At 37.9% G+C, this 18,387-nt stretch overlaps 1 protein-coding gene across 2 annotated transcripts in view; it reads left to right on the forward strand.

The window, feature by feature from the left end:
* MUSK (muscle associated receptor tyrosine kinase) overlaps window positions 1–8,220 on the forward strand; it is a 92,121-nt gene extending 83,901 nt beyond the window's left edge. For both annotated transcript variants that reach the window (XM_088837755.1, XM_088837754.1), the window contains 4 exons: window positions 3,268–3,469; window positions 3,968–4,159; window positions 5,524–5,672; window positions 6,952–8,220. In XM_088837755.1, the coding sequence (XP_088693881.1) occupies window positions 3,268–3,469; window positions 3,968–4,159; window positions 5,524–5,672; window positions 6,952–7,634 (1,226 nt within the window). In that variant the 3' untranslated portion in view covers window positions 7,635–8,220. The remainder of the gene's footprint in view (window positions 1–3,267; window positions 3,470–3,967; window positions 4,160–5,523; window positions 5,673–6,951) is intronic.
* Window positions 8,221–18,387: the final 10,167 nt, after the last annotated feature.

Raw genomic sequence — 18,387 nt, forward strand, 5'->3', positions numbered from 1 at the left:
CGATCCCTGGGTTGGGAAGATCCCCTGGAAGAGGAAAGGCTACCCAGTCCAGTATTCTGGCCTGGAGAATTCCATGGACTGTATAGTCCATGGGGTCACAAAGAGTCAGACACGACTAAGTGACTTTCACTCACGCTTCACTCCCACTCATCTTGGATGGATTTTTTAAATCTTTGAATTTCTCAGTCCAAAGAAAGTCAGAGCAGCTTTCAAACCATCACAGAGGAACCTGGGAAGTCTGTAATGTCCATCAATGCTGTGACGCTTGATGAGAAATGCCATCATTGGTCCAACACAGATATTTTATTGTTGTGCTGAGTTTCTTCTAGTTCCAGGTGCCTGCTGGAGTCACAGAGGTGACCAAACTCGGTCTCCATAAGCTTTAAAACCCACTTACTTAGCTGCTGGTGCTCAGGGAAAAATCACTGTGTCCACAACTAGACTAAAAAGTCATATGTGGGCATCCCTTATAATCCCTGCTTTTACAAGTATCCTATTTCAAATGGCTTCAAGCATTGACAGCAGTGAAAGTTTTCCTTTGACTTTGTGAAGTGTTATATTAATATAGCTCCTTCTATGAAATCATTGTGTGTGTTTTTTTACTATATTGTGATTAATTGTTAATATTTCATTTAGGATCTTTTAAATCTATGCTCTATAATCTATGTCTGCACTTGTCTTCTGTGCTGACATTGTCAGGTTGTGATATTAGTATTATAACTTCCTGAAACAACCTGAAAGATTTTTCTCTTACTCAACATATTATAAAACTATCTCTTCTAAGAGTGAAAGAATGTAATCATAATACTATAATGACTTAAATTTCCTGGTTATGACTACTTTCAGATTTTTTAATTCTTCAATTTGGTAATTAATATGTTTCTATCATTTCCCTCAAGATTTTTAAAATGTAACTCCATAGTTATATATCACTTCATATTTATTGACCTTTGAATCTATTGTTAAAATGACTTTATCATTCCTAATATTGTATGTTTGTGCCTTTTTTTTCCTTTTAAAATTAAAATGTCACTGATTAGACTACTTTATAAATATTTATAAGACTACTGACCTATTTTTAAGTCTATCTTTTGTGTTATGTGTATTCTAACTTATTAATTTCCACTTGTACATGGCTGTTACTTTACCACCTGTTTTTCTTTGTTGTCTGTTGATTTTGTTTCTTTTCCAATGTCTTGAATTAAATGTTCAGCTCATTCACTTTCATTCTTTTAATCTAATGGAAGGAGATAATGTTATGACTTTATCACTGAGTACATCTTTGGCTAAATCTCATTAACACTGTTAGGAAGTTATTTTGTAATCTGTAACTATGGCTAACTTCTACTCTTTGATTGAAAGGTTATCAATTTTTTTCTTTTGCTTTACTGGATTTTATTTAATCTACTATTAATTGCATTTTGATCAGAGAATAGATGTGCCTAATTTCTTCTTCTGAAATTTACTTGGATTCATAATCTTAGTAATTATGACCTGACAAAAAAGATTATGTCTATTGGTATCCCACAAATATTTAAAAATAAAGTTTATCTCTCTTTTTAGGGTACAAAGTACATTCTTTACTATTAAGACATTCTTGTTGATTATTAAAATATTTTCTATCCATGTCATCTTTACTAAATCAAATAAAAGGATTTAAAATATAATTGATAGTGTGGTTTTAATAGATATACAATGGACTTTGCACCCCATGAACAGAGAGATTTAGTATGACATCTTTTGGTTTCCCTGGTGGCTCAGATGGAAAAGAGATTTAGTGAGATTTAGTATGACATTAGGGGTTTTCCCAGTGGCTCAGATGGTAAAGAATTTGCCTGCAATGCTCGGGAGACCCAGGTTCAATCCCTAGGTGGGGAAGATTCACCAGAGAAGGGGAATGGCAACCCACTCCAGTATTCTTGCCTGGAGAATTCCATGGACAGAGGAGCCTGGGCGGGGGAGGGGGGGCGTGGGGTACACTCCATGCGGTCACAAAGAGCTGGACACGACTGAGTGACTAACACACATATTTTTGGTTTCCAGCAGTAATACAGATTTTACCTTATTTATATATTGCACTGACCTTTTTAAAAGGAGTTTGGAATGAGTTTGACTGTTAGATGAACCAGCTTTCTCATTGTGTTGTACTATTTCCATTTTCCACATTCTTCCATTTGTTTTTGTAAATCAACAATGCTGCTACTGCTACTGCTGCTAAGTCACTTCAGTCATGTCCGACTCTGTGTGACCCCATAGACAGCCTCCTACCAGGCTCCCCCGTCCCTGTGATTCTCCAGGCAAGAACACTGGAGTGGGTTGCCATTTCCTTCTCCAATGCATGAAAGGGAAAAGTGAAAGTGAAGTCGCTCAGTCGTGTCCGACTCAGCGACCCCATGGACTGCAGCCTACCAGGCTCCGCCGTCCATGGGATTTTCCAAGCAAGAGTACTGGAGTGGGGTGCCACTGCCTTCTCTGACTTCCCTAGCTAGGTTAGGCAAATTATCATCAAACTTTCAGCAACGTCATCTGAAATGTGGGCCAAAAAAACCCAACTTCTATTATAATATCTCATTAATTTTTCCTGAAAGACCTGAGTGTATCTGGCACATGTGTAGTAGGTGCTAGATAAATCCTAACTGAACTAATTATTATCTTCTATTGTTTCACTAACTTGAGACCTGGGCTTATATGTATAAAAGCTCAATTTCAGACAATCCTGACTTTAATTTCATAAAACTATTTTATTTAATAACAATTTCCATGATTGTTGTCAGGTTATAAACAATATGATGCGTATAAAGAACACTAGCTTAGGATCTGCATTTGTCTTGGAAAAAACATGTTCTTTCTCTGTGTCTCATCTTTAAAATTCTATAAGTCTATAAGCTGGATAACTCAGACAGTAACAAATCTGCCTGCAATGCAGGAGACCTGGGTTCGATCCCTAGGTTAGGGAGATCCCTTGGAGAAAGTAATGGCAACCCACTCCAGTATTCTTGCCTGGAGAATCCCAAGGACAGAGGAGTCAGGTAGGCTACAGTCTGTAGGGTCACAGAGTCAGCCAAGACTGAGTGGCTAACATACACAAGCTGGATTTACTTACAACTGGACCTCACTGGATTCTTACAATTTCACTTTATAGATATAAAACCAGGGAGAACCTGATACATAAACACATGGTCTTAAATTTAGTTTACTGACTGCCTGAATACAAAAGTTGCTTCTTAAAAGTTTAAGAATGAATGAAACACTGTTGTTGACTTACAGCATTCCCACCAATGACGTCCTCAAAGCCGAGTGTGGACATTCCAAATGCGCCATCCTCCTCCTCACCCTCCTTCTCTGTCTCACCCACGTACTCTATGACCGTAATCGTCTCCATCATGGCCAGCTTTGCCATATTTGTGCTTCTTACCATAACTACTCTTTACTGCTGCCGAAGACGAAAACAATGGAAAAATAAGAAAAGGTGAGATTCTAGTTTACGTTAATCACTTAACACTTTAAAATTTTTATTTATTTCACATTGAGGCTGGAGATGGGAGGAAGGCTACAAACAGTCTCTTTATGACACCCATTGCTTTGTTTTAAAGTTAAGCACCCCCATCACGATCTTTAAAAACGTCAATGACTTTTTGCATAGGATCCCTTGTCCTAAGGTTAGTTTCTTGCAGCAGATAAAATCTAAACCACAACTTGGAAGAAGATGGTTGTTCCTGTTCCCCATTAGACCCTCAATCCCACTGCCACTACCAGATTGGATGGTAACAAAATTCCTGAAGAAAAAAAAAAAGTGTCTTTAGACTCCAATCCAGAATTCTTCGTTGCTCTAAAACAGAAGGATCTTTCATAAACTTAGCATAATTTGTTTTGTTTCCTCTTAAACACCTATGTCTCTGTTGAACCTGAGTACAAAGCTCTCACCTGGTCCTCAGCTCATTACTGATCTTACCTGTCTTACCTGCAGAGAATCGGCAGCGGTAACCCTCACTACTCTTCCTTCTGAGCTCCTGCTAGACAGACTTCACCCCAACCCCATGTACCAGAGAATGCCACTCCTTTTGAATCCCAAATTGCTCAGTCTGGAGTATCCCAGGAATAACATTGAATATGTGAGAGATATCGGAGAGGGAGCATTTGGAAGGGTCTTTCAAGCAAGGTAAAGTTGCCCACTTCAAAAAAAAAAATCTCTCCACTAAAACACATTGTGTCTGAACAGTTAACAGGCCATAAACTTGATGTCTATGTAATTATGTATAATATTTATTATCAAATTAGCTAAATCTTCACCTCATTCACCTTATTGTTTTGGGTACTGTAGTTTGAGTCTTGATAATTTTCCCTCTTTGCTGGAAAATAGGGTTGTATTTATGGAGAGAAACTTTATAAAGTGTTCTGATGATAAGCAATTTGCAAAACTGAATATTTTTCAGAAGAGAATTTTGTCAGACATTTTAAATCAATTTCTTACATTGCTTTTAGTAATATTTCTAAAATCTCTTATATTTTCAATTGCTATAGTCTTCACTTCATTTAAAATTTTCTTTGAACTAATGTTTCAGTTTAAAAACTCAGAGCCTGACATGTGTAGATATTAAATAGATGTTCACAGAGTGGCAAGACAGAAAAGGGAAAAAAATAACGTAAAAATGGCAGATAACAATGAGCTTCAGAAAGGAGTGTGTATTAGGGCCAATGCTAGCCAAATTAATGTCCTTGTGTGAGTTAGAATAAACTTCTCTTCCTGTAGCTCCACAGACACACAGCTTGTACACAGAATGTAGACTTGGTTTTAATCACTGATTGTTACTTTGGCCTGCTGCTCTTGGGCAGGACACATGACCTCTACATATAGTGGCCCTAGTATGGAGGTTACATGATTAATGAAAATCTCACACAAATATTTATTGGGAACCAAAAAAAAAAGAAGGGCTCCCCAGGTGGCACTAGTGATAAAGAACCTGCCTCCCAATGCAGGAGACAAAAGAGACGCAGGTTCAATCCTTGGGTCAGGAAGATCCCCTGGAGGAGGGCGTGGCAACCCACTCCAGTATTCTTGCCTGAAGAATCCCATGGACAGAGGAGCCTGAGGGCTACAGTCCATTGGGTCACAAAAACTTGGACACAACTGAAACTGCTTAGCATGAAGCAAAAAATTGAAAGGCACACTTTTAGGCCTTTAAATAGAAAGATGAAAGAGTCACGGTTCCTGCCTTCTAGGAATTTAGATTCTAGCCAGGGATTAAGGGATTACAATGGTAATGATCGTTGGGCACTTCTGATTTCCTGTTATTTATAAATAATGCATCTTCAACCTTAATCTGTGTTGAAAATAACACTAGTGATTTTTAATTGGAGTCAAGAAGTTTTAAGTGTGACCTGCTGTTGGCATCTTTCTTTGGTTCTGTGGCTTTGGGAAAGGCTGCATGAGTGGGGGGATGTGTACAAACATGGGTAGTTATCATGTGACTCTGTGTAATACTCCTGATCTTTGATTTCTTGCTCAATAAATGTATCTCTCAGGGCTCCAGGCTTACTTCCCTATGAACCTTTCACAATGGTGGCAGTGAAGATGCTGAAAGAAGAAGCCTCAGCAGATATGCAAGCAGACTTTCAGAGGGAGGCAGCCCTCATGGCAGAATTTGATAATCCTAATATTGTGAAACTCTTAGGTATGAAACTCTTAGGCACAAGTGGAGAAATGTATGCATCAGAAAACAGAGACTTGCAAATTTTTTCTCCTTTAAACTTCACTTCTATTTTTTCTTTCATTCCTTGATCAGAGAAGTGTCTCTGTTCCTCCCCATAGAATATTTTCTGTACCAGGGAGTAGAATATTTCCTTAAATCACCTAAGTTCAAAAAATTGGAGTTTTAAAAATTTTCTCAGAGAAATGTTTTGTCACTTCATTAACCTTCTTTTACCAATTTTATATTTTAATTGTTCATTTATTTTATATAGTTCATATAAATATACCAATTGCTAAAGTCCCTAGAATTAAAAGCTAACCCCAAAAGAAGCAAGCCAAGATAATAGTATTCTTATTTCTTTTCCTTTTTGAACAGAGACTTCTAATTTTTGCCTGAAAAAATAATGGGGTTAATAATCTATTTGTATGCTGGTGTGTAATTGTGACCATCTGACCTAATATTTCAAGTTGTCCAGTTTCCCTCTCAAATACATAAAGATTTTAGAATTAACAAATGCCTTTCTGGTACAATTGCCTTTCTGGTACGCAAAGAGTCAGACATGACTGAGTGGCTGAACTGAACTGAACTTTCTGGTACTAAATCTAAGGTTTTATTTATATTAACATTTTTTTCTTTCTGGAAAATAAACATTTGCAAATTTACCTAAATGTTTAACTGCAGTAACCTGAATATTTCATCTAAGATCTTTGACTATTTTTTTCCCTTTTTCAAATTTCACAAAATAGTTTCCTTATCGTCCTTCTTCAGAAAGGAAGCAGGAAAAACAGAGCAATTGTATTACATACTCAAAGCAAACATCAATTCATAAATTCATTTGCTTAATATTTATGGAGTACTTGCTCGCCAGAAATGTGGTAGGTGTGTGGAATTGAAAGAAGACTTAAGACATAATCTCTATTTTTAAATGGCTAAAATGTTGGGGGGAAAAACCTCAGCTGAATGGATAATTATAACAGGCTGGTAGGTAGGATGCAGGACTAAGGATAAAGAATAATGGAAGGAAAATCTGATCCAGGAAAGGTCAGGAACGCAGGCCCCCTCAGAGGAGGGATAAATCAACTCAATCTTAAAAGAGAAGTAGATATTTACACAAAGAAAGGAGGTCAGGGTTCCACTATGATGCTGTCAATAGAAAACCAAGGCCCCACTTCTTCTGATCTGGTCATTTGCTTTTGGACAATGTTTTCCAATGTGTACTTTAGAAATGCAACCTCTAACAAGAGGCCTATTTTGGTTGCAGGAGTATGCGCGGTGGGGAAGCCCATGTGCTTGCTCTTTGAATACATGGCCTACGGGGACCTCAATGAGTTCCTCCGCAGCATGGCCCCGCACCCCGGACGCGGCCTCAGCCCCAGCGACCTGTCCCCCGGGTCACAGGCCTCCAGCCCCGGCCCCCCGCCCCTCTCCTGCGCGGAGCAGCTGTGCATCGCCAGGCAGGTGGCCGCGGGCATGGCCTACCTCTCCGAGCGCAAGTTCGTCCACCGCGATTTGGCCACCAGGAACTGCCTGGTGGGTGAGAACATGGTGGTGAAGATCGCCGACTTCGGCCTCTCTAGAAACATCTACTCTGCGGACTACTACAAAGCCAACGAAAACGATGCCATCCCCATCCGTTGGATGCCCCCCGAGTCCATCTTCTACAACCGCTACACCACGGAGTCTGACGTGTGGGCCTATGGGGTGGTCCTCTGGGAGATCTTCTCCTACGGCCTGCAGCCCTACTATGGGATGGCCCACGAGGAGGTCATCTACTACGTGCGGGATGGCAACATCCTCTCCTGCCCAGAGAACTGCCCCCTGGAACTGTACAATCTCATGCGTCTGTGTTGGAGCAAGGTGCCTGCAGATAGACCCAGTTTCAGCAGCATCCACCGAATCCTGGAACGCATGTGTGAGCGGGCGGAGGGCAGTGGGGGTGTCTGAGGTCCAAGATGGGCGAAGAGAAATCTCCAGTCTCTTCTAAGACTCAGGGAGCAGGAGGAGTGCAACGCCTGAGCCCCCAGGAGACCCAGATAGCAAAGAATAGTAGCAGACGTGGGTACCATGCTGCTTGTTTCTCAGAAAAAAAAAAAAATACTGGGCAGAACTCCTGGAGTGGGTGGAAACTGGATGAAGGGAAAAGCAGGTGAGAAAACGCGTCAGATAATCGGAGGTGACTACTCTTCCTCACGGGGAAAGTTTGTATTACATATTGTACGGGAAAAAATGCCATCCTGTTCAGTTCCTGAATTAGCTGGCAGCAGAATAAGGCTCTGCTGTATTAAATTTTAATATGAACTGCGGTTGAGAGCTTCATTTTTAAATAGAGTTCATTCCTGTCCATTAGGAAAGTAGTGTATCTTCCTGTAAGAAATTGAGCTCAAGCACAGAAAGCTCCAAAGAAGGAAAAACCATTCATTGTCTCCTCACCCCAAGATGGGTGTTGGTTTTTTATTCAATTTCTTTCTTGAGTTTAATGCACACTTTTATATTTGTTTGTATTCGGCAGAGTTGTGGTTTACTTTATTGATAGAGGGTTTCCAAGGAATAAAGTGATAATCAGCAAGGTTATATTCTTATTGTGATTTTTAGTTCTCTTTTTCTTTGTTTCTTCTTTAGAAGTTTTCCTTTGTGCACATGTGTCATGCATTTAATATGCTTACTTTATTCTTACAGTTTTTTTTTTTCTGAAAATGTCTTTTGTGTCTATTTACCTTTTTTTGAAAATTTTATTGGTACCTTTTTCTTTGTCTCATCTTTATTTATGAATTGGTTCCTTTTTGGTTATTTGGCTATTTTTTTCCTTTTATTTCACCTACACAACAAACAATTTGGCAGAAATAATAACTTTCTAAGTAACATTGTGGACTGTTACATATATACCTTTTGCAAAGTATATTACTATTTTCTTCTGTGCCTGCTTTTGAAATTACCCATTTTAAAGTTGTCATTCATTAATTTTATTGCCACAGACTATTCTACAGTTTATAACATGGGACTTCACAAGATGCTCTTGTGACTGAGTTATTTCAAACTGATTTTGTTCATTCTGACATTTTTTTCCCTTCTAGAAACCAATTTGATAAGTAGTAGGATTAATATAGGGCTATTCACCAACTTTCTGCATGACTATTCACCTGTCTTGTTACATCTTATGATTCTTAAAAAGAAAAAAGCAAGACAAAACAAAACCCTCTGAAACTCAGATTCTTGGTGCACAAGATTTCCCAGTGGAGTCCATACAGTATATCTTTATCTGAGGCCAACATGGATGATATGAATTTCTTCCTGATATTATATAACACAGATTCTCCTGAAAAGCAAATAAACGGGAAAGAGAAAACAGCAGTCTACTCTATGGCCAGTTTACTTTCATTCAACCTAATTGGTAGTAAGGAAAGTGGAGAAATGGTCTGAATTCTTGAAAGTAGATTTTCCGGCTCTCCTCCAGAGGGCTCTACCTGATATCTCCAATTGCACCTACAAACAACAACTTTGTCATCTTTGCTAGAAAATCGGCAATGCCTTGTTCATAGTCACTCCAGGCAACCAAGACAAAAACACGGTTTTCCCTCTCTTTCACCAATGAAAACTCTATCAGTTTTACTTTCTAAAGCCCTCCTGCGCCTACCACCTCCCCTTCAAAGTGACCACCCATTGTTCAAACTCTATTGCTATCTCTTCTCTCATCTTCCTCCCATTTCAGGCCAGATAAGATGCTATGACAATACAAACGGACTCAAAATTCTGATTTACAAATAAGGAAGCCAGGAGCTAGGACTGAGACCTTGAGAGGTGCCTTAGATTCAAGTCGTGATTTGAGACAGTCATCCAAAGAGCTAGATGAGGGATGAGGTTGCAATATGAGTCTAAGACAGAAGGCCAAGAGGCCAGCAAAGCAGAAAACTTGGAGTGGACCACCATCAAGTCTGGAACTTTCCTGTAGAAATCCATGGCATGACATATGTGTGTCATATAGGCTCTGAAATCTTCAAAGATCTTTTTCCTCAGCTGACAGAGTTTCATTATAAAAGAAAGACATAAAGTCAGGCCAATCAGTAAAGCTACTCTATTGAAAAGCAGGGGGACTTCCCTGCTGGTCCAGTGCCTAATACTCCGAGCTCCCAATGCGGAGGCCCAAGGTTCAATCCCTAGTCAGGGAACTAGATCCCACATGCCACAACTAAAAGTCCCACTTGCTGCAGCTGAAACATGGCACAGCCAAATGAAATAAATAAAAATAAATTTAAAACAAAGAAAAGGAAAGCAGAGTCAGGGTAGTGAGAGTTACTTGGAGGACCTGCTGGTGCAGCCGAGATCGTGTTGCCCTTCAGAGCCAGGTTTCCACTGGCCTGTTCTGTTGTCTGTCACTTTGAGCTTGCTTTACTTCCCTCCCCACTGCAGGATAACTGCCCTTACTTTCCTGTCTCTTCCTCATGCCTTCTACAGCCTCATAGATTCTCTGTCTGTGTGCTCTTTAGGCGCTAGTGTTCAAGATCTCAAAGCAAAAATAATCATAGATATATCGGTAAATATAGTGAATGGATAAGTGGACAAGCAAGTAACTATAATAGAACCCATCCAATTTTATTAAATATTTAAAGGAACTGAAAACTAAAATAGCAACTAGAAACCTCATGATAATAATCATAGTAATACTATCAGCTAGCATTTCTTGAATACTTACCACATATATTCTAAGGCCTCTAAATATATATATTTATTTCAATTAAAGCAAATGTATTAACTTAAAACATAACATCCCTGTGGTGTTGTAATATCATTATGCCCTTTTTTAGGTTAGGACACAGGCAGAGAGAGGTTGTGTAACTGGCCTAAGCACACAGAGCAGCAGAGCCTAGGTTGTGACAAGAGGTTAAACTCTCAGTCACCATACCAAGGTGCTTCTAACGATTCCAGAGGCAACAACTGAAACTCGATGACTCTGTGATTTATAATTTGCATCTGGTTTCAAAGCATACAATATACCCCTTCCACTACTGATTTCCTTACCCATTTCTTTTCATTGATAATAAAAAAGTATATTTTAGCATTGTTGATTTTATTTAAAAAAAAATCCAACTGATGGAATGTGTATATTTTGTGAGCTCTAAATGCATTTTTAGGCTATGTCAAGATCACTATCTTATTTCCTTGGTGCTCATCCCAAGGTTCTGTATCTCAGGGACAAGGGTCCAGTATTTACCAGTATTGTTTTCTTTTGTAAATACAGATTTCTTTTTCCATTGTAAAATCAGTGTGTAAATTAAAAAAGAGAGATCAGGAGAGACATTTACAGGGCTGTTGTCATCAACGGACAGGACGGCCATCAGTAAAGCACCCGCGAGTGATACTAAGTGGCAGAATATTAAATGTGACGAGTTCCAGGGACTGCACGTAGTGCCAAAAGAATGCATTTGCTGGTATCACAATTTAGCAGGAAAGAGGCCCTCCTTCCAGTCTGCAGGATATTATAAACCTGTTCTATGTCATTCACTGTATTTCTAAGAGTACAATTTAATTTCTGAATAATATTCCTTTCTTTGGATGTACCATAATTTAGTTATTTTCCTATTTTTAAAACATTTGGGTTTTTGAACTGAAAACATTTGAGTTTTTTCCAATTGTCACTATTACAAACAATACTGCATTGGTCATCCTCATTTGCACATGCCATAATTATTTCCTTATAGAAATTCTGAGAAAGAGAATATCCAAGCCAAATGGCATGCACAAAATTAAGGCTTTTGTTATGTGTTGTCATATTCTCTAGAAACACTGTTCCCATCTCTGCATTGTACAGGGGATCTCACAGCCCTAAACATATGCTGTCATACATAGAGAATTAATTCTCTGTTTTTTAGAAGGCTTTTGTCTACTTGATTATAGATAAAGATGATCTCATTTTTATTTTTAAATTACTAATGAGATTGCACTTGCCTTGTTTCTAGGTCATTTTATAGTTCTTATTTTGGGAATCATCTATAAGTCATTTTTATATGGCATAGTTCATCTTCTGATTGATTTGTAAGTCATTTTATTTAATAAATAGTAAACCATTGTTATATTTTGCACAAAACAGAAAAATAACTTTTATTTTAAAATACCATTTGCTTTATTATTGCAAAAGCATACTTGTTTATTTTTTTGAAAAAAAAGCAATAATATACAAATAAAATGAAAAACCACCATTAGTGGTAACTAACATTAACTCATGATAAATATTGTTCCAGTCTTTTTCATGTAGGTAAGAAGGTGGATAAGCAGATGAGAGAGAGGTAGAGAGACAGATAACCATTTTAAACGAAAACAAGATCATACTGTTGTATTGGTTAAAGCTGTGCTTTTATCAGAGTGTATCAAGCATCTTCAGTATCAACAAGCACTCACGTGCAACATCTCTTCTGATGATGAAATAATATTCTGCTATATGAGGTTACAACTTACTTAACTATTATTCCAAGGTTGGACATTTGGTTTATTTCTATTTTTCATTATAAAATACAGTATTTTTATAATCCTATAGTTAAATTTTGTGAGCATCCAGCTCGAGTGATTTCTTTATATACAACTCCTACAAATAGAATTTCTAGATCAAAGGATATACTTTTAAAGCTTTTAGTACACTGACCAACTACCTTTCTGAATTATCAATATACAATCTTCCAGCTAGATGACAGTCTTTTTCTTTCAATTTCAACAATACTGAGCATGAGCACTTTAATAGTTTCCAGTATAATAGTCGAAGGTGTTCTTTTTTTTTGTAGCTTATGCTTACATTTCCTTAAATAAGATAAGACTGCACATTTTTTCAGTGTTTTGATTATAGTTGATTTACTCTGTGATTTGCCTCCTACTGTTATTTTTCTATTGGGTAGATTTCTTTCTTGCTACTTTATAAAAACATTGTATATATTAAGGAATTAAATTTTGTCATACATGTTTCAACCACTTTTATCATGTTAAAAACAGACACTTTTATTTGTCTTTTAAGATAGTAAAAGATTTTATTAATCAGGAAGGAATGTTGAATTTTCAGTCTATTCAGATGACTGTGGCTGTTTCCTTAATCTGTTACTATGCAGAAATGTAAGAATTGATTTTTTAATGTTGAAATATTGTTATGTTCTGGGAATAAACTCTCTTTGGGTGTCATATCAGTCTTTTGATTTACTACCAAATCTGATTTATTAACATTTACTTGCATCAATATTTATAAATTCATGGAATGAAAAGTTTATCATTTTTTTCTCTGTTAGAGCTGGTATCAGTATTATCAGTTCAGTTTAACTCAGTTCAGTTGCTCAGTCATGTCTGACTCTTTGCGACCCCATGAACCGCAGCAGGCCAGGGCTCCCTGTCCATCACCAACTCCCACAGTCCACCCAAACCCATGTCCACTGAGTCAGTGACGCCATCCAACCATCTCATCTTCTGTCATCCCCTTCTCCTCCTGCCCTCAATCTTTCCCAGCCATCAGGGTCTTTTCAAATGAGTCACCTCTTCACATCAGTTGGCCAAAGTATTGGCGTTTCAGCTTCAACATCAGTCCTTCCAATGAACACCCAGAACTGATCTCGTTTAGGATGGACTGGTTGCCCAAGGGACTCTCAAGAGTCTTCTCCAACACTTCAGGTCAAAAGCATCAATTCTTTGGTGCTCAGCTTTCTTTATAGTCCAACTCTCACATCCATACATGACTACTGGAAAAACCAGAGCTTTGACTAGATGGACTTTGATGGCAAAGTAATGTCTCTGTTTTTTAATATCCTGTCTAGGTTGGTCATAACTTTCCTTCCAAGGAGTAAGCGCCTTTTAATTTCATGGCTGCAGTCACCATCTGCAGTGATTTTGGAGCCCCCCAAAATAAAGTCTGTCACTGTTTCCACTGTAATCCCATCTATTTCCCATGAAGTAATGGGACCAGAGGCCATGACCTTAGTTTTCTGAATGTTGAGCTTTAAGCCAACCTTTTCACTCTCCTCTTTCACTTTCATCAAGAGGTTCTTTCATTCTTCTTCACTTTCTGTCATAAGAGTGGTGTCATCTGTATATCTGAGGTTATTGATATTTCTTCCAGTAATCTTGATTCCAGCTTGTGCTTCATCCAGTCTAGCATTTCACATGATGTACTTTGCATATAAGTTAAATAAGCAGGATGACAATATACAGCCTTGCTATATTCCTTCTCATATTTGGAACCAGTTTGTTGATCCATGTCCAGTTCTAATTGTTGCTTCTTGACCTGTACACAGGTTTCTCAAGAGGCAGGTCAGGTGGTCTGGTATTCCCATCTCTTTCAGAATTTTCCACAGTTTATTGTGATCCACACAGTCAAAGGCTTTGGCATAGTCAATAAGGCAGAAATAGATGTTTTTCTGGAACCCTCTTGCTTTTTCAATGATCCAGCAGATGTTGGCAATTTGATCTCTGGTGCCTCTGCCTTTTCTAAATCCAGTTTGAACATCTGGAAGTTCACGGTTCACATATTGCTGAAGCCTGGTTTGGAGAATTTTGAGCATTACTTGGTAGAGTGTCAGATGAGTACAATTGTGCAGTAGTTTGAACATTCTTTGGCATTGCCTTTCTTTGGGATTAGAATGAAAACTGACCTTTTCCAGTCCTGTGGCCACTGCTGAGTTTTCCAAATTTGCTGCCATATTGAGTGCAGCACTTTCACAGCGTCATCTTTCAGGATTTGAAATAGCTCAACTGGAATTCCATCACCTCCACTAGCTTTGTTCGTAGTGATGCTTCCTAAGGCCCACTTGACTTCACATTCCAGGATTTCTGGCTCTAGGTGAGTGATCACACCATCGTGATTATCTGGGTCATGAAGATCTTTTTTGAACAGTTCTTCTGTATATTCTTGCCACTTTTTCTTAATATCTTCTGCTTCTGTCAGGTCCATACCATTTCTGTCCTTTATTGGGCCCATCTTTGCCTGAAATGTTCCCTTGGTATCTCTAGTCTCTAGTCTTTCCCATTCTATTGTTTTCCTCTATTTCTTTGCACTGATCATTGAGGAAGGCTTTCTTATCTCCCCTTGCTATTCTTTGGAACTCTGCATTCAAATGGGTATATCTTTCCTATTCTCATTTGCTTTTTGCTTCTCTTCTTTTTATAGCTATTTGTAAGGCCTCCTCAGACAGCCACTTTGCTTTTTTGTATTTCTTTTTCTTGGCGATGGTCTTGATTCCTGTCTCCTGTACAATGTCACAGACCTCTGTACATAGTTCATCAGTCACTCTGTCTGTCAGATCTAGTCCCTTAAATCTATTTCTCACTTCCACTGTATAATCAGAAGGGATTTGATTTAGGTTATACCTGACTGGTCTAGTGGTTTTCCCTACTTTCTTCAATTTAAGTCTGAATTTGGCAATAAGGAGTTCATGATCTGAGCCACAGTCAGCTCCCGATCTTGTTTTTGCTGACTATATAGAGCTTCTCCATCTTTGGCTGCAAAGAATAATCAATCTGATTTTGGTGTTGGCCATCCAGTGATGTCCATGTATAGAGTCTTCTCTTGTGTTGTTGGAAGAGGGTGTTTGCTATGACCAGTGTGTTCTCTTGGCAAAACTCTATTAGCCTTTACCCTCCTTCATTCTGTACTCCAAGGCCAAATGTGCCTGTTACCCCAGGTGTTTCTTGACTTCCTACTTTTTCATTCCAGTCCCCTATAATGAAAAGGACATCTTTTTTGGTGTTAGTTCTAAAAGGTCCTGTAGATCTTCATAGAACCATTCAACTTCAGCTTCTTTGCCACTACTGTTCAAGGCATAGACTGGATTACTGTGATATTGAATGGTTTGCCTTGGAAATGAACATAGATCATTCTGTCGTTTTTGAGATTGCACCCAAGTACTGCATTTCGGACTCTTTTGTTGACTATGATGGCTAGTCCATTTCTTCTAAGGGATTCCTTAGTAGTAGATATAAGGGTCATCTGAGTTAAATCCACCCATTCCAGTCCATTTTAGTTCGCTGATTCCTAGAATGTCGATGTTCACTCTTGCCATGGTTTGACCTGTTCGACCACTTCCAATTTGCCTTGATTTATGAAACTAACATTTCAGGTTCCTATGCAATATTGCTCTTTACAGCATCAGACCTTGCTTCTATCACCAGTCACATCCACAACTGGGTGTTGTTTTGGCTTTGGCTCCATCTTTTCATTCTTTCTGAAGTTATTTCTCCACTGATCTCCAGTAGCAAATTGGGCACCTACTGACCTGGGGAGTTCATCTTTCAGTGTCCTATCTTTTTGCCTTTTCATACTGTTCATGGGGTGCTCAAGGCAAGAATACTGAAGTGGTTTTCCATTCCCTTCTCCAGTGGACCGCATTCTGTCAGAACTCTCCACCATGACCTGTCCATCTTGGGTGGCCCCACACATCATGGCTTAGTTCCATTGATTATGATAGTTTCCAAAACTTATGGGTTTCTTCTTCTAGATCTTTGTAAGTTTACTAAAAATAAGTATTATTTATTAATAAAAGCAATACATACATAGGGCCTTTTAAACACCCCTAAGAAGTATACAAATAAAAAAGTCACTTCTTCCAAATCTCTAGTTCCAGCTTAAGTAAAAACTAGTTTACCCCTTTCTAGTTTCAGTTCTGCTGACAATGACTGCAGCAATTCTAACAAATATGCTTACATATTTTTATGAATTAATCAGTTAAAAATGATATGTAATATCTCCCTTCACAAAAGATGAGCAGGTTAGAGCACTTTAACTGAGACACCTCTCAATTTTCTGAGTTGTTAGCTTTTATTTTAATTAAATTATTTATCATTATAACTTTTAAAAATACACTTAAACATCAATTCCCCAAGACAATAGTCATGAAATCAAAAATAAACAAACAGGACCTAATTGAACTTACAAGCTTTTGTACAGAAAAGGAAACCATAAACAAAGCAAAGTGACAACTTACTGACTGGGAGAAAATATTTGCAAATTATATAACTGACAATGGCCTAATTTCTAAACTATACACACAGCTCACACAACTCAGTAAAAAGGAAAATCAAAAAAATGGGCAAAACACCTAAACAGATATTTTTCTAAAGACATACAGATGCCCAACAGGCACATGAAAAGATGTCCAACATCGCTAATTATCAGAGAAATGCAAATCAAAAGTACAATGAAGCACCACCTCACAACAGTCAGAATGGCAATCATGAAAAAGTCTACAGTTAACAAATGTTTGAGACAGTGTGGAGAAAAGGAACCCTCTCACATTGTTGATGGGAATGTAAATTGGTGCAGCCACTATGGAAAACATATACAGGTTCCTTTAAAACTAAAACTAGAGTTGCTATATGATTCTTCAATCCTACTCCTGAGCATGTATCTGGAGAAAACTATAATTTGAAGATACATGCACCCCTATGTTCACTGTTGCACTATTTGCAAAAGCAAGACATGAAAACAATCTAAATGTCCATCAACAGACACATGGATAAAGAAGATATGGGGTGTGTGTGTGTGTATATGTGTGTGTGTGTGTGCACACATACATACCATATCTTCTTTATATATGTGTGTGTATATATATTTATATAAAATGGAAATAAAATAATGCCATTGGTAGCAACACGGATACACCTAGAGATTATCATACTAAGTGAAGTCAGAGAAAAATACCCTATATCACTTATATGTGAATCTATAATGTGACACATTAATCTAAATCTAAAATGTGACACAAATGCACACATCTACAAAACAGAAATAGATTCATAGAGATTGAGAATAGACTCATGGTTGCCAGAAAGGGGGTAAGGAGGTTGGATTGGGAGTTTGGAATTAACACATGCAAACTGCTCTGCAGAGACTGGGTCAATCACAAGGTCCTACTGTACAGCACAGGGAACCTATATTCAATATCCTGTGATAAATCATAAAAATATGAAAGAGACTGTGTATGTGTATAACTGAATCACTTTGCTGTACAGCAGAAATTAACATGTTGTAAATCAATTATACGTCAATAAAATAAATATTTAAAAAATACACTTAAACAAGGCTTACCCATTGACTCTGGATTATGGAAGAGACAATTAATTAAAGCTTCCACACTTCCTCTACCACTCTTTCCCTCTCCTCCATGTTCTATCATGTGTTTCTAGGCCATCCAGCTGTTTCTATGCTGTCAGAATCTTTAATGTTTGCACTTTTTTCTGCGATGAATAAAGATTTGAGTATTGACTTGTAGGTTGATTCTAAGCATGGGAAAAAAAACAAAACACCTACAACAACAACAACAACAAAACACCTACAACAGTGTGATTATGTAATACTTAAGCACTGCCACACAAATAGTGGTAATTATTTTAATTTAATAAAATATGTTAATATCCATTAACACTTTATCTCTTCTATTTCATGGATGAAATATAGTTTAAAATATCACAATATTTTATGTTCTCTTCTGTTCTTTATATTATTTTTGTCTTCCTCTTTCTTCTCCCTCCTTCTCATGTTTTTATTTTCCATGAAAGTATGGTGATACACCATTGCGAATGAAGATTGTTTGGACTCATATTGGTGGCAGGAGTGTAGTTCCTCTGCAATTTCATTGGAATGTTTACACAGCATGGCCTCTCTTTAACAGGATGGCTCCCTGTGGCTCTGCGAACGTGGCTCATGAGGAAAACATAGGCAAGCTGAGTTAGAACTTCCACA

This window comes from Moschus berezovskii, chromosome 7, assembly GCF_049115385.1.
Source record: "Moschus berezovskii isolate FMDL1 chromosome 7, NW_MosBer_1.0, whole genome shotgun sequence".
Classification (NCBI taxonomy): domain Eukaryota; kingdom Metazoa; phylum Chordata; class Mammalia; order Artiodactyla; family Moschidae; genus Moschus; species Moschus berezovskii.